Below are 23085 nucleotides of genomic sequence, written 5' to 3'. Positions count from 1 at the left end.
ATTATATTGGTTAATTTCTTATAAAATAAAATCAATGTCTGACTTATTTATGCATTACTTATTATATAATTCAAATGCTTCCTCGGTTCAACGATATAAGACATTTTTTCTAAGTTCATATGTTAAAAATATAAGACTTTTTTATTTTTCAGTGTGTGATTAATAATTTTTTCTAAAAATACATTATAAATATATCACTCAATCATTTATCTTTTAATAAGACACCTATATAAAGAGATATTATTAGTTTAAAGACAACAAGTTTGCTTATTGAGAGTATTATTTACTTAAAAATAGTTTATATTTTTACACAGAAGGAATACTAATATAAACCTATGTCATTATTTATTCATATATTTATTCAATATTATTATATGCACTTGTTTAATCAAACTCACATCCTTAGGCTCAGCCCACTGATACCCTTTCCTTTTTAATATTCTTTTTTAATTTTATATGCCTCCTCATCTCACTTCAATTATCCAAAGAGTGACAGAGTGACTTGTTCATATGAAGCAATGTCTCAACCACCCAAAAAAAAATTGCGAAACCAAATAATTGTTGATTTAGTAGTAATAAAAAGCATTATTATTTTTATTTCATGTGGCAGAATTGAACATTTCATTTTTTTGGATAAATTTTTGAAATTGCAATCGTTTAAGCAAACTAGACATTTATAGAATACACTGGTCTCTGTCTCTCACTTCTTGCACATGTCTCTCCAACCCTTTTTTTTTTTTTTTAGTAAGCAAAATTTTTGAATTTAGATTTAGTGAGTGTCTCAAATGCTCTCATCAAGTGAGCGTTCAATGTGGTTCAATGTGGTAGGACTATAGGAGTTGTCACTACAATCAAATGGTTGCCACATATATTAACACAAATATAGTGAAAATCAAATTACAATTTTATCTCTGTTATGCCCTATATTTTAATCTAATGATTTATGTGATTGTAGATAAATTGTTAAAATGGATACTCATAAAATTATCATTTAAATCATGTTTCATTTATTTTATGATATAGTATGAATTTTCAAGCGTTGAAAAAAAAAATTCTTATAGCTGCAACGTGCATGACACTCACTGATTGCAAAGTTTGAGATCAAAGAATTTGAAAAAATAAAAAAATAAAAAATATGTCTGATCCATCTTGGTGTGTATAAAAGTATGGCAAAATGATACTTTCTTTTTGTAGTGGAACTCAAATTAAAAAGCCGTGTTGTAATTTACTCTCAAGTTACTGAAGCTAAAATTTCGTGCAAGTAATTCTTCGGCTCAATTGTACAACTTTTACAGCTTAAAAACGATAAAATTCTTTTTACTATTATAATCATCAATATCAATATAGATTGTAAATAAAATATATAACAGAACATACTATTCGTAAATTATAAACAATATAATTCATTTAAAATGTGGAGGTTTGTTTATTTATTTATTTATTTATTTTTAAATAAAGCTAGAAACAAAACACCATTAAAGCTACAGATCATCAGTCATATAAGGGGAAGGTTCCTCATCATTCTCCAACCTTTGAGACAAGCTTGGAGGATGATCAAAGATACAAAAAACCCCTTCTAAACTATGAGACTTTCTAGCTAACAAATAAGCATAATGATTTTGTTCCCGATACAAATGATGAACTTCCACAATTTAGTCCTGATTGAAAAGCATCTTCACATTAGCTATAATATCTCTGAATGGGTGGTTCTCAAGGCAATCCCGAGTTAGGAGATTGATAGCTTCAATGGGATCAATAAAGAGATTCACTTTTCGGTATGTCTTATTCTAGCAAAGAGTTAAACCATGAAATATTGCAATAACTTCAGCTATAGTAGAAGGGACATTCACAAGTTTCCAACTAAAGCCTTGAATCCATACTCTTTCATCAGATCAAATTGCACCCCCTTAGCCAGAATGACCATTAGATAAAACTAAGCCATCTACTTCTAAATTTATGAAACCACTTATAGATCTATACTCAGCTATAAGAGCAACTCTATCATAGGATAATAGAGGAGCTCGATGAATAAGATCATGATCACTACAAGCTTTAAAGAAAGAAGACATAACTGTACTCTCCCTCACATCCTCCTTTTCGTGAAAAACATTTTTATATCTTGTAACCCAAATATCCTAGCATACATAACCAAACAAAGTAGCCCAATTTATCTTACAAGTATAGTCTTTGCCTACTTCCTTTGTTAAGTTCCATTTTAATCAATCTGATCCTTGCAAGCTGGTAAACATACTCTACTTCTCATCTCAACATATGCTCGCCATCAAGCTCTAGCTTACAGGCAGTCTCTTAGTAAGTGCATTGAATCCTCAAGTGTCTCACTGCCATAAGGGTAATTCTGATCTATTGTTAATCCCTTCTTAACTTTAAGTTCATAAGTGTGAGTCCTTCCATGAACAAAGAGTCAAATAAAAGACTTTATCTTTTCTGCTATCGGCCATCTCCAAAGAATCTTTAATATGCTATCGACATTGCTCCTTATACTTGCAATCACAAAATTATAAGCAAATTTAATAGTAAAGCAACCATCAGTGAAAGACTTCTAAAAGTATTTATCCTCTCCTCTCTCCTCACAAGGTGGATGAGTGCGAGTAACATAGGCAACAATGTTTGGATGGAACCAAAGACCAAGTTTAAAAGTATTCCAATTCCTGAGCTCATTAACATAGTCAGAAACATATTCTTGTCTGTCTATAAGCCTTTTACTCCCTAATATTAGCTCAATCAAAGGAACAATAAGTTCAAACCAGTTTTCAAACTAAAAGGATGTATTATTTTTATTACAAACCTTCTTACCAAGCCCCTCCTTAAAGATATCCCAAATAGTGCAAATCCCTTTCTAAGTATGCAATTTTCTTCCTTTCTTCTTAATTATAGGAACATCCTTGTCTCCACAACCATACTTGCTTCTAATGACTTTAACCCATAAGGCTTCCCTATTTGTGACTAAGTTCCAACAAAGCTTTATAAGAAAGGCTTTCATTATGTTTGATGAGATTCTTTATTCCTAGTCCTCCCTCTTTTTTCTCCTTTTGAATATCATTCCAAGAGACTATATGAATTTTCCTAGCTTCGTTCTAGTCGTCCTAAATGAAACTTCGACTACACTTCTCCAATTATTCAAAATCTTTTTCGGTAGCAATATCTTTTGCATATGATATGAGGGAAGGGCAGATAGAATTGCTTTCGCTAAGGTTACTCTTCCTGCCATATTCAAGAACTTCCCTTTCCCCGTAACAATTTTTTTTTGTTTTCTTAAGGATAGGGGCAAAGGTCATAGTACTTGCTCTCGTGTGTAAAAGTGGAATACTCAAGTACTTACCTAAATTAGCTATAAGTCTAACCCCCAGTCTTTTACTAAGATCATAGGCTCTATTGAAATTGACATTTTGAGAGAAACAAACTCTTGTTTTAGTCTTCTTTATGCTTTGTCTCAAAACTTGATAGAATTTCTCCATGCATATATTTATACAATCAACTTGGCTAGAATTAGCTACCCCAAACAAAATCGAATCATTCACAAAGAATAAATGAGATATCTTTGGACCATCCCTAGTCAACATAATCAAATTCCAATCTCTATCCTCTATTACATCCATGATGACACAATTAAGACATTCTATACACAGAGTAAAAATATAAGGGGATATGGGGTTTCCCTGCCTAATTCCACGTGTTAGTTTGTAGCTTTTAGTAGCTCCACCATTCCATAAGACTTGCATTGAAGAGCTTTATATACAACCCATGATAAGTTCACACATATGGGTATTTAACCTAATCTCTTTCAAGGTTTCAAGAATGAAGTTCCATTCCAAGCCATCATAAGCTTTCTCTAAGTCTACCTTTATTGCCATCATCCTTTTTTTTTCTTTGTAAGTTTCATAGAGTGAATCACTTCTTGAGCCACTATTATGTTATCACTACTTTGCCTTCTGGAGATAAAGCTGCATTGATGCCTACCCACTAATTTGCTCATAACTGGTTTCAATCATCTACACAAAATCTTTGTGATAATTTTATAACTGACATTACATAAAGTAATCAGTCTAAAATCCTTCATAGACTCTAGTATATCCACTTTTGGAATGAGCACCAAGTGAGTGTCATTAATGGTCTCAAGTTTGCCGGGACATATCCTTAACCATCTTACAAATATCCTTCCCAATCACATCCTAAAATTCATGATAAAAGAAGGGCTAGATCCCATATGGTCCCGGTGCCTTAAAAGCACCTAGTTTAAAGGTAGCCTTTTTGACTTCCTTGTCATTAATGTCTCTGTGTATATTTCCTAATTCTGCATTTGTCAACATAGGAAAGGAATTTCTTGAGAGGCTGAAAAGAATGGGCATACCAATGCTTTCAAACAACTCTTATAATATTCCACAACTAAACTCTTCAAATCATCTTGATTCGAGATCCATTCATCCCTAGAATTCTTTAAAGCTTCAATTCTATTTCTTCTGTGGCGAGAAAGGTTGAAGCATGAAAGTATTTTCTATTTTTGTCTCCCTATTTCAGCCATTGGCTCCTGAATTTTTGAAATCAAAGAAGCTCCTTTTGGCAAATAACCTTATTATATTCATTCCAAAGATCCTTCTCAGTTTGCGCAAGGTATAAGTTATCTCTTCTACTGCGACATCTCTCCACTCCTTTAATTCTATGTAGTAGGTTTTTTTTTCTTCTTGAAAAGATTTCCCACCTTATTAGCATTCCAAACCTTTGCTTCCTATTTAAATTTTTTAATTTTGTCTTTCCAAATACCTGTTATCTAAGAATTCTTGACAAGTTCAAAGAAATCCTCTTCTAAAAGCTAGGTAGCTTGACATCTAAAAAGAGGACTACATTTTTAGGAAGGTTGGCTCCAAGATGTTCTAACAAAAAGATGTCTATGGTCTGACCCAAATCTAGGGAGATGATATACCAAGGATTGAGGAAATTTTAAGCTCCAGTTTTGATTCATCAGCACCCAATCAATTCTTTCCTTTAATCAATTACATTTTAAGTGAATTTATCTCCAACACAGTCAGTTATTTGGAGTTAGGATCATTATATACGTAGAAGTGAAATTTAGTTGAGCACCCCCTATTTTATCTTCCACCAAGAGATACGTATTAAAATCTCCTAAAACTATCTAGGAGTCATTCATATAATCACTAATGTTCACCAAGTTATCCTATAACACCTTTCGTTTAGACATACAAGTCTCTACATAAATCACAGTCATCCAAAAAAGTAAATTGGCTTGCCTTCTCACAAACCTAAACATGGAGATATTGGATTTATTTAGCTGAATTAAGAAGACATCCTGATTTCATAATAGCTAAACCCCTCGAGAAAAACTCATAGATTCAATATGTATTCAATTACTAAAGCCTAACTTCGAAATAATTCTATCAACCTTTCTTCCACTCACTCGAGGTTCAATTAAAATTATTAGGTCCACTTCCTTATTTCTCATTAAATCACAAAGTCTACCCAGTAAAGTTTAGTGGTTGTGCCTTTACAATTTCAAGATATAAAATTCATAATAAAATAATTAGAGTTGTGACCACAAGAAACATATGCTTAGATATGAGATCCCTAGATTTGAACCTCTGCATCATCATCCATCATACCCTCTTGTACATCAACTGTAGTTTCGTACTAGCATTTCACATTCTTCGTGCCTTCCTTCGTTAAGGTTGTGATTTCTGATACTCAGGCAGGATCTAGTGGCTTTTTCAAGCTCGAGACAAATTCATCACTAAGTTTCTCATTGCAGGTTGAGGATGAGAAAGGGTCTGTTGTTCTTGCTTTTTGTTAGTATCTTCATTCAAATCCACAATATAATTATGTTGAGGTTTATTTAACTGAACTAAGTCAACTTAGTATAACAAAATCCACGATATAATTACGTAGAAAATCTTCTTTTTAGAGACTAAAATACCCTATACAATTTTTTCCCTAAAAAAGAAACCACTTTGTAAATCATAATAACTAATCTTTTTTTGACTATAAATTATTACTCCTTCTGTTTAAAAATGTAAAGTATTTTTAAACGAATTTCACCTCTCAATAAATTAGTTACATACTTTTAAGCTAACCCTATCTTTTTATATTTACCCCTATTAAACATCCTATAATAAATATAAAGTCATTCATTAATAAGGGTACTTTTTTAAAAAAAAAGACAATGATTACATCTCGAAAGACTAAAATTGTTTACATTTTTAAATATTCAACCTCTCAAAAAATACTTTATATTTTTTAATGGAGGGAGTAAACACTTCCAATTATATTTCATATATCAATAAAATTTTTAGTTATTTTTCATTTTCATTTAAAAATAGGCTTGTCTTCCCACCCAAAAAATTATCAATTATTATAAAAAGTATGAAGACACATTTATTATAATTTGTGAGATTGAAAATATCATCATGATCCATGATCCTCGCTATTTGGATAGAGCCGAGGATACGGGCCCAGCCTGTCGAGCTAGCTCATTTAAACTTGTTTAATTGGAAGGTTAGGCTTACAATTAGGACCCTTCAAATGTAATTCGAACTTAAACGAGCTGGCCCTAATAGGTTTAAAAATAAACAGGCTGGCCCTAAAGGGCTAGCCCATTTAAGCTTATATAACATTATTTTTGTATTTAAATTTTTTTTATTCAAATCATTAACTTTTGATAGACATTTGAACTTAAAAAAATGTTTAAACATGATCTATCTGTAGATGTTAGCGTATATTTGTAAGGAAGGAAAAAACATTAAAAAAATAACAACTAACCCTAAATTCCCTAACTTAACTTTTCAAATTACATTTCACCGATTCTGCCCCTCTACGATTTATCTTTTGTTCACGTGAATTGTGCTCGTCTCTCATCATTTCTTTTTATTGATAGCATCTTCCAAATCCTAACAATGGTCCTCTATCTGCGACCATGCTTCATTGTGCTCTTTCAACTGTGATAGTGTTTCGCCAAGCTTAAAAACTTAAACGATAGCATCTCTCAAGTCCGCCTCTTGCTCGAATAGAACCGTAGTCTGATTTGCTTTTCCTTGTTCTTCCCGTATTCTCAATTTTGCTCTTAGTCAGACTTATGTCTATGATTTATCTCATTTGATCATTCTGATGCTATCAATTTTGTTTGCATTTATGGTTTATTTAGTTGTTTTATTTTGATTGTGTCATTTTATTTATTGATATGGTTGTACTCTTGATTTATATACTGGTATGAGATTTTTGAGTTATGGAATAAAATGGAGTATTACTATTTAATTTGATAAAAAAATAAAAATAGATAATAGGACTTGAAGTTTGTAGAGCCGGCCCTGAGCTTGCTATCTCAAGGGCCAGGCCCTGGAATTTGGTACCTAAAAAAAAATGAACTTTTTAAGCTCGACTCTTTTAGGCCCGAGCCCATCAAGGGCTGGCTCTTTAGAGTTGGGTTAGCCTATTTTTTTAGCTCTACATTTGGAGGGTGAGTCTATGCTAAGAAGCAATTTCTTTATATGGATGTGGAACGCGGTCATCGCCCAGGACATGATCAAGATGAGCCATCTGATCATTTTTTGTCACTTTTTAAGTCGTTGATTTCGTCTTCTCAAGTTGATAAGTAGAGTAGGTAATTCGAGATAAACTCGACAAGTTAACTTGCATTTGCCTCAGAAAAGTTATAATTGAATTTAACTATATGTACTTTTTTAAAAGGATAAAATACTTTAAGTTTAATTGAAATTGAACCTTATTCAAATAAACCTGATTGTTGAACTTATATTGGGTAATTTTGGTGACTAAAAAAATTAAGATTGAACTTAATTATATGTACTTTTTAAAAAATGAAATATTTTAAATTTAATTTAAATAAATTCATCCCGTTCAAATTACTCACTCTAGTAACAATAATGCCCAAACTAGCCGGTAATCAAAAATGCCCCAGAAGCATCCGATCAGCATTCGATGATTCAATCCACACCGTACGATCAGATCTGAAAAGTGCCCTGTGGGGCCCAACTAGGCCCAAATCCATAGGCTCTGAGTCTGTCCGCCTTGACAGAAACGAGGATCATCAGAGAAATCTGAATATTGTAATACACTACACTCCCCTCTGACTCTTCGCCACGTCGTCTTCCACTCCTTTATCTCCACGTCAACCCTTCCCAGTCCCTTAGATCATCCGACGGCCTAGATCTACTTCCATTCCTATATCCAGCGGTCATTTGTCTTCGTTCTAGATTCCTCCTCTAGGCTCAGTTTACGTGAGAGAAAAAGAGACTCGTCATGTTGGTGGTATATTAACCCGATCGAAACGTTGGTTTAGAGGACGGTCGGAGAGAGTGAGTGAGTTCCCTTTTGGGTTTTTGCTTGTACACAGAATCGTCCGAGTCAACTCGAACGAGTCCTTAGCGTTGTACGGTCTGAACACTCGCACTGGGTTTGTGGTTCCTTCCTCCTCGGCCACTCTTCTTGTGATTCCGCCTCCACTTTTTGGCCACCGTAACTTCGGGGATTTAGTTTTTTTTTCATGTTCAGATCTCGCATTGTGGTGAGTTCGTTGCTCCTGCTCAATAAAGTTGTCTTTACCCGTGGATGTCTTATAGCTCGTTGATAGAGTATTTGCATTTCAACAATTTTATACGGATGTTTTTCTTTCCCAAAATATCTGAGCCCTTTCTTTCATTGAAGGAGGGAACTGGGTTGATTCTCGTTTTTATGAAGCTATCAAATTAGCTGTCCCTGGCTCGAACTTTTTTGTTTCTTTTGTTTTGGTGGGAAGCTGTTTCTTGTTTTATGTCTTCGGTTTTTTGGGTACAAATGATGGTGGCTTATCTAAAGCTGGGTCTTTCAGTCTCTCTATACTTTTGGGATTTCTAAGCACCTGAACAGGATTCTTTAATTTATTCAATGAATTTCTTTCCGTGCTTTGCGGCTTCTTAAACTTAAGCGTTAAATGATCGATGGTTTTATTGAGGACGTTTCGCAAATTTTTTATGCAAGGCTCATTTTATCAGCTATTAGATGCAAAACTGATGCGTTTACTATTTGTCCTGAACTTTCTATAATTATCAGGACTTACAGAAGCATGAATGATGAATTATCTGTTCACGATATAGTTGTGCAAGTGCGTGCGAAAGTTAAATAAGGACTGCATAGATTTACTTTGAATTGATTGAACTGAACGGGAATTTATGTATAGATTTACTTTAATGATGGCTGTAATGTGAATTTTGATTAAATCTTCATGCTCGTGCAGATTTTGTGTTTTGCTACCCGGGCATGATGGCCTCCTCAATATAGTAATCGCCCTGCATCTTTTTTCTATCTCCAATCCTGAATTCGTTCTCCAAAATTTTCATTCGAAGGCTCTGATTAATGATCGTTGGGGAACAAGACCTTGGCCTTACACAATCTCCTCGGGCCAGCTTGCCGATTTCTGGGGAGGGAAGAAGCTTTCTTCCGCCATCATTCTTGCTTCATTCAGTTGATGTCTCAAAAGTTGGACAGCCCTGTTCAAACTCAGATGGCTGTGGCACTGATGAGGAGTCCCCACAGTGGGGAGTACCATGGAAACAGCAGAATCGAAGGGAGGCAACCTGCTGGGAGGAGACGAGTTTTTGTGCAAACAGAAAATGGCTGTGTCCTTGGCATGGAATTGGATCGGAGAGACAATGCTCACACTTTGAAAAGGAGGTTGCAGCTTGCCCTTAATGTTCCAACAGAAGAGAGCTCACTAAGTTTTGGGGACGTTATTCTGAAGAATGACCTTAGTGCTGTAAGAAATGATTCTCCACTTCTTCTTACTAGGAATCAAATGCACAGAAGCTCATCCACTCCTTGTTTGTCTCCCGTTGGAAGGGATATCCAGCAGAGGGACAAGAGTGGTCCTATTGAGATATTGGGGCAATCAGATCGCCTGGATAGAATGAAAAAACTGGTCAAGGACACTGTGAAGGCAATTAGGAGGGGGATTGATCCAATCCCTGTTCATAGTGGTCTTGGAGGTGCATACTATTTCCGGAACAGTAAAGGTGAGAGTGTGGCCATTGTGAAACCAACAGATGAGGAGCCTTTTGCCCCAAACAATCCGAAAGGATTTGTTGGTAAAGCACTTGGACAGCCAGGTTTGAAACGCTCAGTAAGGGTAGGGGAGACAGGGTTCAGGGAAGTTGCAGCTTATCTGCTTGATCACGATCATTTTGCAAATGTGCCTCCAACTGCCTTGGTTAAGATTACTCACTCGATCTTCAATGTCAATGATGGGGTCAATGGGACTAATACTCGGGGGAAGAATTTGGTAAGCAAAATTGCATCTTGCCAACAGTTCATACCACATGATTTTGATGCCAGTGATCATGGGACCTCTAGCTTTCCTGTTGCTTCTGTGCATCGTATAGGGATATTGGACATTAGGATTCTCAACACAGATAGGCATGGTGGAAACTTGCTGGTCAAAAAGCATGATAGCATGGGGACATTTGGGCAGGTGGAGCTCATTCCTATTGATCATGGGCTTTGCCTACCTGAAGCTTTGGAGGATCCATACTTTGAGTGGATTCATTGGCCCCAGGCTTCGATTCCATTCACTGAAGATGAGCTCACTTACATAAAAATCTTGATCCTGCTCAAGATTGTGTGATGCTTCGTAGGGAACTGCCCATGATACGAGAGGCTTGTCTGAGAGTCTTGGTACTCTGCACTACTTTTCTTAAGCAGGCTGCTGATTTTGGTCTATGTCTTGCTGAGATTGGTGAAATGATGACTAGGGAGTTCCGCAGGGGTGAAGAGGAACCCAGTGAACTTGAGGTAGTATGTTTGGAGGCGAGGAAGATGCTTGCAGAGAGGGAGGAACTATCTCCAAGGACTGAGTTGGGAGATCAGGAATTCCAGTTTGAGATAGATTGTGATGAATTTGGGTTTGATTTTTCTCCCAAGTTGGCTTTGGATGATCCTCTAACCATAGCAACTTTTCAACATGGATTTGGGAGTGGACATGGTCGCAACCCGCTATCCAAACTTGATGAAAGTATTGAAGAGGGAGAGGAAGAAAGTGATGTGGAAGATCCATCAGGGTTTGCCACATTTTCCTCTCAAACAATCCAAAATGTCTCAAAATTTTCTGTGTCACTGAAAAATACTATGTTAGGGGAGAAAACCCAAAAATATTCAGGAACAAAAGCGGATAATGGCTATATTGCAAATGCATCCTCTGGGCATAGGAGTGCCAATGAGCAGCTACCTGCAAGCATAAGCTTTGTGAAGCTAGCTGATATGAGTGATGAACAATGGGCAGTGTTTCAGGAGAAGTTTCAAGAGCTTTTGTATCCAGCATTTGCCAAAAGGAAATCCATAACCTTAGGTCAGAAGCAGAGACAGAGGCTTGGTACTTCCTGCCAGTTTTGAAGTTGAGCAAGGCCTTGCTATGATAAAGGACTTAAGAATGAAGAACAAGAGGCTTAGGTATCTCGGACTGAGGGATTGTAGGATATATCTTGCTTATAAGACTGTGATGAGTGCTTGTATTTGGGAGTGAGGGTGGGAAGAACTGTTGTAAATACGTTAGCAATTGCTATCTTGTTTGCCGGGAAGCGTTTGCTGCATTTTGATTTTATGATTTCATTTCTTTTTTCCCTCCAGGATCATCTTATGATCTGTTCGATAAATCATTTGTAGAATAAAATCGTGAAATGAAACTTATGTATATAACGAATTCTGTATTCCCTTTTGTTTTAATTTGATCATGCATTTACTTTCATTTCACTGGGAAACTCCTTTGCTCTCTGGCTGGAATGATTGGTAACGGATAAAAGTATATGAATCTGGTTCTGCGTTTGTGACATCAGCATATTGCTGTCAACTAGTTTGGCTGTGTACGACGTACCTGTAAGAATATCTATTGTAGCAAAGACAACAGACTTTGAAAATGCTTTAACCAAACATACCTTCAGCACAACTTGGTCCCTGAATAGTGAATACTTAAAAATGAATATGAAGCATTTAGTGACTTTCTTATCCTAAACCACCTTGAAGAGACTTGTTGTCTATTTTAAAGTCCCATCAAAATTATCAAAACAAGGGATTTTTTTTGTAGCCATCTGTGGTGGGGTCACTTCACAAGTCCGGCTCACTCATTTTGCATATGCCATCACATAGACTGCTCACCGCGCCCTCTGTAAATACAACTGGCTGCCATGCAATATCTGCGTCATTTTTCTGCCGTCGCATGCAGCAAATAATACAATTTTGAATTTTCTTTCCTTGTGGTGTACGCTACGAAGATAAAAGAAAGTTATTTTTTAAAAACTCGATATTTCCCTGTGTGTGACTAAGCTTTGTTTTGGAATGAATTAGAGTCTTGTCTTATGTCATGGTCATGCTGAATTAACAACACAGCAAAGAGCTGCATACAAATGCTGCCGATGCTGACACAAGCAGCTAGCAAGATATTAACAACCAATTGAAAAAACATCACATAAAATGGTCCCACCAATGACTGCACCAAATTAAATCCTTGTTTGGCTTTTGAATAAGTTGAAGGGATAAACTCTTATAATCTTCTGGTTCTTAATTAGTTTTCAATGCAATCTTCTATCTCTTCAACTCTCCTGCCCATGGATAGAATGGGATCAAACAGAGAGTTAAAAACAGAGCTACTCTTTTTCTCTCTTAGATTCAGTTATACTCCAGTAAATGAATATGTAAATATATTAAAAGCCAATCCTATTTTTTCTTAAAAAAAAAAAAAACTTATGCTTGTCTGTAAAAGAAGATTATAAAATTTTCGTGATTGACTCAATGAAATGAGCCTGAAACAGTGTGGTGGAGTAAATCTTGCGAGGTTTAGAATGTCATTGTCAACAATTAATTTATCAAGTTAGCTAGAAAACAGGATAGACATGGAAAATTGGTGGAGGTACTGATCAATGATTTTCTAAATTCCAACAGCAACATCTGTGGGCCGGCCAGGATTTTTCTGTCATAGCTTATCTAGTTTGTTTGACTATGGTTACCCTGGCACAGTTATGATCATGTACAGGAAAATAGTAGTTAAGGCGTTGCATTATCAGAGATTGGTCTGAGCGCGGGTATAGAAAAGTGAGCTTGATGAAGTGGCATCCTAATCTATAGCCATCTTTTCTTTCATATTCTATTAATATTTTCATTTAAGGGTCCCCTAACGCCAAGCTTTTTCATGGTTTGGGATTTAAGATATAATGATTGTATCAGAGGAGGAAAAGACAAAGCAAGTGTGAGACTTGGACTTGTCTGGTCGCTTCCTTGATTTAATCTCAAAGCAAAAGTGAAAGTAAATTTCTTCATTTAGGGAAATAATCGGAGCTCAAGGCAATATGCAATTATAGTATATAAAATAGATAGCCTAACTCACATTCTTACAGGTAGATTTGAGTTGAAGATAAAATACAACAGGTTTTTTTTTGGATCAGTTGGTTCTTTCTTAGACATGGTATCTGAATTCCTTCAAAAAAATAATAAAATATCAAAATATGCATGAAAGCTTTGTCTTGACGTTCACATAAAATCTGATAAAGCAAAGAAAGGTACTTATGCAACGTTTTAAATAGTTTGTGTCTGGCTTCCTGTGAACAAGGAAGCATACAGGTGTTGATATGTATCTGAATTAGAGTATGAAAGTGAGTCAAGGAATGAATTTTTTCACGTGAATCAGTCACAGATAAGAATAAAGTTATGAAGACAAATGCTTGTACTTGACAATTCTTTTGTTGCAGTAACTCTTGATTGAAGTTTAGGTTTTTCTGCATGATTAAAAGGTAAATCACCTGAATCACTTTTAGATTTGTTGAAATTACCTTTACTTCCTCTTTAGTTTTAAAACATATACCACTTGATCTGCTCAGAATCTTGTCTTGAAAACAAAACTAATGGTATTACAAGTTGGAAAGCCGTTGTCAGATCATGAATGGTCAAGCCTGAAAGCAAGGTCGTCTTCTTTGTGGGTACATGGATGATGGATGATATTTCATGTGCATGAATTGTGGAGGCGAACAATAACAAATATATACAAAGAGCAGGTATATATGAGGTGTGAGAGGCACTGAGCTGCAAGGAAGATCCAACTTGGAGTGCATGAAATGATATTTTTGGCTTTAATTATAAACGTGTGGCTATTATTAGTACTGCTTTTTCTTGTTTATTTGTTTCTTAAAACTGAAACTTGCAAATGACTATTGGCAATACTTGCAAGTTGGCCCAAGCGTTATCAGGACCCGCATGTCCATTTGCTATTTCATTGCGGTGTGGCCCTCAATATATTAAAACATGTTGAAGGACATTGGCACTGTTCTGAAATCCATGAACTGTACTGCTTGTCTTGATTTTTGTGTATTTTTGGAGAATGACTGTGGAGGGTAAAAGATTAGTAAATCATTGACAATTAAATCCCAACAAAATTTTTTGAAAAATGAAATACAAATACTTAAAAGCTACATTTAGAACTTAAATATTTTATTTATAATTAGAACTTTTGAATTCTCAATTATTTAAATTGATATTTGCAAGATATTTTTCATTCTCTATTTTTTTCCTCATCTATTTTGTTTTCTAAGAGCAATTGACAGGCATCTTTGAACTAAATTACTACATACACACAAGAATTGAGATTCAAACTCTTAATCACCAACTTGAAGTAGGACCTACCTAACAATTTTAAGAGAAGATATGAGTTTCTGTATAAATTATTTTAGCATAATTTAAGACCAATTATAACTAAATTTAAGCTTAGTTTAACTTACTCCAAGTGCATATAAACCTTGATAACTTATAATCAAAAGGAGCATGGATTTGAGCACTGGAATAGGTTCCTCATTCCTGCAGGCTGCAGAGAGCAAATCGTTGTGTCAGATTCTGTTTCATAATTGGGTTCAGGTTTAGGCTTCGGCCAGTAGGGTTTAAGCAATTTGAATTTCATTAGAAAAGCAGGCCATGGGCCACATTTCATTGCATGTCTTCCATTAAGCCCATTAACCGAAGCCCAGATTTCATGTTGATCGTTAGATTATATTGGTGCTATTCCTGCAAGGCCCTTCACCAATGTGCCTCTAGTAGTTAAAAAGGTGATTTTCCTTTTTTCGGGGGCAAAAGTTCAAAAAGTGATTAATAGCTGCTCGCCCCAGCATTTGCATGGAATCCTTTCTTATAAATTTTTTGTGTATGCATTAAATATTGATATATTGATGATGATGATATTCTCAGCTATTGGAGGGCTAACTGCATTATTTCTAGGATATATATAATTGTTAGACAAAAGTAGTCTTCTAATTTCATATGAGACTTTACTTTGGTCTATTCATTTTATATGGTATTTTTCCATTTTTTTCACCCTAACAATGTTGGCTTCAAAAAATATTTCTTGTGCCCATCATTATTGTTTTTAAAAATTACATTTAATACTCTATTAGTCCTAATTTATAAGACATCTTTTTAACAAAATTACATATATTAATAAAGTGCATTAAATACAATTTACAATATTAATTTTTTTTGTAAACTTTCAAAAATACTTTTCATTAATAAGAGAAGAAAATAAATATATTTGAGGAATGAAACAATAAGAGATGATATTGAAATAATCATTATTAATGAAATCTTTTTTTTTTGATAAAAATGTCTTATATTTTGAGATATCAAATTATTTTAAAAAATATCTTATAAATTTAGATGGAGGTAGTATGTCAATATTTGAAAATATTTTGTCAATGTTTTAAAGGTTTAATGTTGGCATATTTAATTTGCTTATGAAACTCTGTGTTTAAGGAAACATTGTGTGAAGTTATACTTTAGATGAGAAATTCTTGAATAGACCTAATACACTATATCATTGATAATCCATTCAATAAAATTATTTTAATTCAATTAAATAAAATATTATTTGTCATTATTTATAATGACTTTTTTATAATAGAATACCTATTTAATTTCTTGCCTTTTATTTCTCTATTAATTATTAATGTTAGAATCACTTTGTCTTTTATGTCACACGAATATTATGTTTTTATCAGCCAAAAATGATGTATGATAGCAACATTAGATTTTCCCTTTCTTCGGATCAAATACATTTATAGGCTCCAAGGATATAGTTGCTAGTGAAGCTCCAACATGAAGATTCAAACAACGTTATCAGATACCCTATTACATCCACAACAATCACAAACCTTGAAGCTTTTAACTTCTGTCCAGATTCTATTGTTATAGACTGCACATGAATGCAAGTTTCCCATGCCATAATACTAACATGTGCTATTGTTTACGCAATATTCAGGGCCAACTTATCTGAAACCCATTTGTGTGTGTGAGAGAGAGAGATTCAAGTACGATATCTTTTGTGCACCAACTTCTATTATGGCTTCCACTAACACATCCAATTCTTTCCAAGACTTTCCCTGCGGACTTACGCTGTTATGAGCTTCGTCTCTCAATGCTTTAGCTGTTTCTTTTTCTGCACTGTCTCTACTCATTGATCTTGCTACAATCCTACCCAACTCTTTTGGGTCGTGCGCTGAATCCTCTCCTTCCCACACTCTCACTGCGACGTCCTTGTCGTCCACCAGGAGCTTAGCGTTCACGAAATGGTCAGCCTCCATAGGTCACACCAGAATCATAACTCCGGCAGCTATGGCCTCCCACACCGAGTTCCACCCACAATGACACAGAAACTCGCCGACAGCTCGGTGATTCAAGATCGCCACCTTGGACACCCAACTTCTTATCACGAAGCCCCGCCCGAAAATCCGATCCTCAAACTCGTCTGGCAGAGCGTCGTATCCTTCCTCCACCTATTGTGGAGCGCCCAATTTCACAACCCATATGAATCGGGTCTTGGATCATTCCAACCTGGCTGCCAACACTGCTATTTGTTCTCGTTTGAGCAACTTCTGACTCCCGAAGCCCACATACAACACAGACTTGTCGGGGCACCCGTCAGCCAGTTGAACAAATCTGGGTATTGGTTTTCTTGATCTCCACCATTGTCGGGTCCTATCGAGGTCAATGGACCGACCGAAAAGACCCAATGAGGTTTCAACATGTTCTCAAATAATCCATATACTGATCATCTAGAGCTCGAATGCTATTGAAAATACAACCCTAGCTCGCGATATTCGCAAGAAAACTCTCCCTCACGAACTCCGAATCAGGTTTGGATTCTTGCAATTGTGAACTATAGAAGGAAGATGCTCTGCCTTGAACGACGGCGTTCCGGACATGACAGAGAACTCGATCACTCTCTGAACCCGAGCAACTTGCTTATTTTCCCAGCAAGAGTTGTTAATCAAGGCCAAGAGAGCACTCACAGAGTAAAACACGATTCTGGGAATTCCGAGATGATGCGAAAGATTGAGAGTCTAGCCAAGGAAGAAGTCGGAGATGATGGCCACAGGGGGTGAAGGGTGGGACTTGAACCACTGGATTATAGGGTCATGAAGCTGGAAAGAGCATTGATCATGGAGTAATTCCCAGCGATGCCGAGTTCTCTGATATTTTTGACGTCGGGAGGAATTTTGGTGTGTGAAGGGAAGGGAAGAACAAGGGTCTGAATGGCGACAGGATGGGCACGGAGGAGAGAGCGGAGGAGGGAGAGGTTTTTGGGAGTGACAAGGAGGGTTATGGATAAACCTCGAAGAGCAAGCTGATAGGTCAAGTCGAGAAGGGCCAGGATGTGGCCTTGTGCTGGGTATGGGAATATCAGTACGTGAGGTTTAGACATGGCTTCTCTCACATACGATCGGAGAAACTAGGACGGAGTAAGTCGTCGGAGAATACAAAGTTGACCTTGGAGACCACGATATGTCAACAAGCGAAAACATGAGGTATCGAAAAAGGAGTTTGGTAGAGATCGAAATAGAATGTTAGAGCAGCGAGATGGCAGCGTTCCTCCTTGTTTTTTTTTTTTTTTGGAGACGTCATCTTGATGGGTTGCCGACATCATACTCTCTGATTTTGACTCCAGTATCTGATTGCTTGTTATGGATGATTAGGCTTTAGTATTTTTGGTCTCATGCTTCAATGGGCTTCATCTGCAGTCCTACTTGCACTAGGCCCGTTCAAAGCGTTCTAACTATTTCTTCTTCTTTTTTAAGAAACTGGACTTTAATAATTCAAGGGCCATTGCCCATTGAGATGGAGTCAGCATACAAATTAAGGATAATTGTGTAAATTTAGTTATGTTTTATTTTTTTTAAGAGCATCTAATGACTTAAACTATTAAGTGATGTGAAATAAACTATCAACTTTAAAAAAAAAGAACATCCAATAACTCACCGTTAACTTTAGTGGACGGACATTATGTGGTACCCATAATGACACGTGACATTCTATAGACACTTCATGTCAGCATGTGTAAAAGTGTAAATTTAATTATGAACTAATTTTTGATGAGCATTGGATAGCTTTTACTATAAAAAATAGACCATCCAATACCTTTCCATCAATTTTGACTAAACATAATTTATTTTCATGCTTATGAGAGTCATAACATGTCAATCTCTTCAATTTTTTTACCTTTATTCTCAATTTCAACTTGAAAATAAGAAATTTAAAGAGTTTTTATCTAAAAACATTTACAAAGATGATGCCAACAAAGTAAAAAAAATAACTCATGGCTAAATTATATTAGAATTAAGCTTCTTTCGCACATAGTAAAATCAAGCTTTTATTTCATTGGCATCATTCTTGTAAATGTTTTTAGATAAAAACCCTGTGAATCTCTTCTTTTTGAGCTGAGATTAAAAATGAAGGTAAAAAGATTTGAGAGATTGACGCATTATGAGTTTCATAAGTATAAAAATAAATAATGTTTGATCAAAATTGAAGAGAAGATGTTGGGTGGTTTGTTTTTCATAGTAAAAATTACTCAATGCTCTTTAAAAAATAGTTCATGGCTAAATTTACACTTTTATATATGCTAATATAGAGTGCCACATGTCATTGTGGGCTCACGCGATATTTGTCCATTCAAGTTAACGGTGGGCCATTGGATGCTTTTTTTTTTTAATAGATAGTTTATTTTACATCACCTAATAGTTTATGCTACTTTATCCTAAAAATTACTACCTATAGTCTTAATAATTAGAATGTGACTTCCCTTCTTTGCATTGAGTTTTAGATTAATTGTATTTTCCTAGCTTATTATTAATAATTTGTTTTAATAAATTTCATAATATATATTGAAACAACGGTATCATGTGACTTGTGCTTCAACGGATAAAAAATTAAATATGAATATATTTTTTGGACCAATAAATATGAATATATTGAGAGTGTATTTTAATAAAGGAAAAAATGTATGCATATTAGCAAATAAAATAAAATAATTTACTTAACTCCATCAAGCTTCAGTATTCTTTAACTATAATAATCCGAATTATTTTTCAAATTCCGTACAATTTTTTCCCTACTGGAGAAGGAATATTTCCATTAAAACAAAAGATACAAAAACAGAGTAAACAACAATCCAAAACAATAAAAGCCCACGCAAAAAAAAAAAATATTATTATGGGAATAATCGTTCATTTTTACCTCAGCAAATATAAATCTTTTATTAGAAAATACAAAATAGCGCAAACCATCTTCCCTTTTCACACACACACACACACACACACACACAGATCAAGTACACTAGTACTTTTGCATATGTAGATTAGCTACTCTGTGACCCGCATAATACTCTCACAACCTGCAGAAAAGGAAAAAAAAAAAAAAAAAAGCATTATGAATACGACTGAGTACTTGGTTTAACTTTTAAAAGAGTTATATTAATTTAATTAAAAGTCTCTGCTTTGAATCCTAAAAATACAATCAGATAAAACATTTAATTGTAGAGCTTGCCGCCAAAGGGTCCTACAAGTGCTCAATCTAGATTAAGGCCCCACTAAGTCCCTTCAATTCGAATATAAAGGTCTAAAATATCAATTACAATGCGCGCGCACGCACAAAAAGGGCAAATTATTGAGAAGTTCCACATAAAGATTTCGATTACTTAAAATTTCATAAAATGTATAAATTGTTGTCAAATTTAAATTTTATAATTATAATTTAATAGAGGAAAATAACAACTTGATATTAAAATCATACTTAAATTGTCATTTTTTAATCAAATTGTAATTGCACAGAATTTAAAATTTAAAAGTATTTTATACATTTCATGAACTTCTTGGTAATTAAAATTCTTACAAGGGACCTTAGAGTAATTTTCCACCAAAAAAGAAAAGGCTTGATGAATAGAATACTGTCACTTTGTTAGATTTCTATAAGGAGACAAGGTGTAGTTCCCATCTCAGGTTTCAGAAGCAATTGCATTCATGAGAAGAAACTGGTTTTGATTAAAAGAAACAAGTGCTGGTGTGGCCCAATACCATACACATGCAGATTCAAATTAGTATAATATAGGACCCACTGTCACATTCCACAATAACCACAAACTTGGAAGCTTCAACTTGGATTTTCTTTCTAATTCGCTTTTATTGGGGAAAATATAATAACTGAAATAAAATAAATTAAATATATATACATATATATGGAAGGTTCACAAATATCACCCTCGCGAACCGAGTTGACCCGGTGCTTCCACAAGCTCACGGCTCTTTGTACGGCTCTCCCTTGTCACTGATACTTCCACGGGCTTTATCTCTCAGTAACCTTGCCCTTTCTGCTTTTTCAGGACTATTTGCACTCAGTGGCCCCGCAATGATCCGACCCAACTCTTCCGGGCACACTGTATAGGATACTCTGTTACATCCACAACATCAGAAACCTACGAGCTTTTAACTCTGCTGAGATTGTATTGTATAGATTAGACATGACTAAAGTTTTTCATCCTATAACTAATTCAAATTGACATGAGTAGGAAGAGTTTTCATCAATTAAATAATTCGAATATTATTTCTTGTGTATATCATAATTTAGTTGAAAGGTTATTTCAACGAGGTCTACATGTAAAAAAAAATAATAATAATAAAAAGACCCCATCCTATAATAACAGCATCATGTTGCTGTTTGACCGTGAGGGCTAACTTATTTGAAACCCATGCCTCCGTAGCACTTATCTTCTGGTCTTCAATACACCTTTACTGCCCCGCAAGCTCACAATATGTGTGCATGTGAGATTCTTAACTAAGTATCACACTTTCGTGCATCAAGTTGGGTTATTGCTTCCACTAACTCGTCCAACTCTTTCCAAGAATTTCCCTGCCGACTTATACTGTTATGAGCTTCGTCTCTTAGCGCTTTAGCTCTTTCTTTTTCTGGGCAATCTGATCTCATTGATCTTGCTACAATCCGACCCAACTCTTCCCGGTCGGGCACTGAATCCGCCCCCTCGCACACCCTGACGGCGACGCCCTCGTCATCCACCAGGAGCTTGGCATTCAAGAACTGGTCAGCCTCCATGGGCCATCCAAGAATCATGACTCCGGCAACTATGGCCTCCAACACCGAGTTCCACCCGCAGTGACTCAGAAACCCTCCCACAGCTCTGTGATTCAGTATCTGCACCTGTGGCACCCAACTTCTTATCACAAAGCCCCGCCCGGAAACCCGATCCTCAAACTCGTATGGAACGACGCCGTATCCTTCCTCCACCTGTTGTGGCGTGCCCGATTTCACGACCCAAATGAATCGGGTCTCGGATCGTTCCAACCCGGCTGCCAAAGCCGCCATTTGTTCTCGTTTGAGGAACTTCTGACTCCCAAAGCACACATATAACACAGACCCGTCGGGGCACCCGTCGAGCCAGTTGAACAAATCGGAGTGTCCTTCTGGATACTGGTTAGCTTGATCTCCGCCATCGTCGGGTCCGATCAAGCTCAATGGACCGACCACAAAGACCCGAGGATGCTTCAACGGTTGTTCTCAAATAATCCAAATACTGACCCTCAAGAGCTCGGAAGCTATTGAAAATACAACCCCAGCTCACGATATTCGCCAGAGAACTCTCCTTCACAAACTCCGAATCAGGATCAGATTCCTTGTAATTGCGAACGATAGAAGGAAGATGCTCCGCCTTGAACAACGGCGTTCCGGGCATGTCAGAGAACTCGATCACTCCCTGACCCCAAACAGCCTGCGTATTTTCCCAGCAAGAGTTGCAAATCAAGGCCAGGAGAGCACTCACAGAGTAAAACGCGATTCTGGGAATTCCCAAATGATCGGAAAGACTGAGAGTCCAGCCGAGGAAGAAGTCGGAGATGATGGCCACAGGAGGTGAGGGGTGGGACTTGAACCACTGGATTATTGGGTCATGAAGCTGGGAGAGAGCGTTCATCATGGAGTAATTTCCGGCGTTGCCGAGTTCTCTGATGTTTTCGACGCCAGGAGGGATTTTGGGATGTGAAGGGAAAGGAAGTACAAGGGTCTGAACGGCGGCAGCATGGGCACGGAGAGAGGGCGGAGAAGGGATAGTTTTTGGGAGTGACGAGGAGGGTGATGGATAAACCTCGAAGAACAAGCTGATGGGTCAAATCGAGGAGGGCGAGGACGTGGCCTTGCGCTGGGTACGGGAAGACCAGTACGTGAGGTTTAGACATGGCTTCTCTCGCCGACGATGGGAGAAACTAGGATGGAGAAAGCCGTCGGAGAATGTTGACTTGAACGTGGAAACAACGATAATTGGCCAAATACATATTTAAAAAATAAAAACGAGAGGAAATACGATGAATGGGAAAAAGGAGGTTGAAATTTGAATGGCTGACAGAATAGCTGGATGACGACTTTAACATGGTTGTGTTTTGGCGACATCATCGTGCTGACATCATACTCTGACTCTAGTATGTGATTGTCGGTTAGTGATATTAGGCTTCATTGTTGGTTCATATGCTTCAATGGGCTCTTATTTCTAGTCCAACTTGGGCTATGGAACGAGCAACCTCAATTGCACAAGACCATACACAAACGCCCACCGCCCAGAGAATTTAAAATAAAATCTTGAGATTGAGCAATCATAGGAAAAGTCTAAAATTTTGCGAAACTTGAAAGACTAATACTAGTTTTTATTCAAGTTTAAAGAGTTTGTTTTCTAAAAAATTATTCAAGTAATTGTATGATATAATAATTTGTTTC

The 23085-nt window shown here is 36.2% G+C and overlaps 2 protein-coding genes across 2 annotated transcripts; one reads left to right on the top strand and one right to left on the bottom strand.

Moving 5' to 3' along the window:
• Window positions 1-8287: 8287 nt before the first annotated feature.
• On the top strand, window positions 8288-11714 carry LOC129311891 (phosphatidylinositol 4-kinase gamma 5-like). The gene is given in 3 exon segments (XM_054954376.1): window positions 8288-8545; window positions 9254-10604; window positions 10607-11714. Coding segments are annotated over 2 exon segments (1914 nt in total). The 5' UTR covers window positions 8288-8545; window positions 9254-9484; the 3' UTR covers window positions 11401-11714.
• A 9167-nt stretch (window positions 11715-20881) lies between these two features.
• LOC129311586 (UDP-glycosyltransferase 89A2-like) lies at window positions 20882-22866 on the bottom strand. Its single transcript, XM_054953923.1, is given in 3 exon segments — window positions 20882-21876; window positions 21878-22403; window positions 22405-22866. Coding segments are annotated over 3 exon segments (1410 nt in total). The 5' UTR covers window positions 22554-22866; the 3' UTR covers window positions 20882-21141.
• Between the last annotated feature and the right edge of the window lie 219 nt (window positions 22867-23085).

The sequence above is a fragment of the Prosopis cineraria genome, unplaced genomic scaffold (genome assembly GCF_029017545.1).
Source record: "Prosopis cineraria cultivar Desert tree isolate PC_DT_omini unplaced genomic scaffold, ASM2901754v1 PC5, whole genome shotgun sequence".
NCBI lineage: Eukaryota > Viridiplantae > Streptophyta > Magnoliopsida > Fabales > Fabaceae > Prosopis > Prosopis cineraria.
Note: the sequence above shows the minus strand (reverse complement) of the source record. Positions and strands in the feature narration are given on the sequence as shown.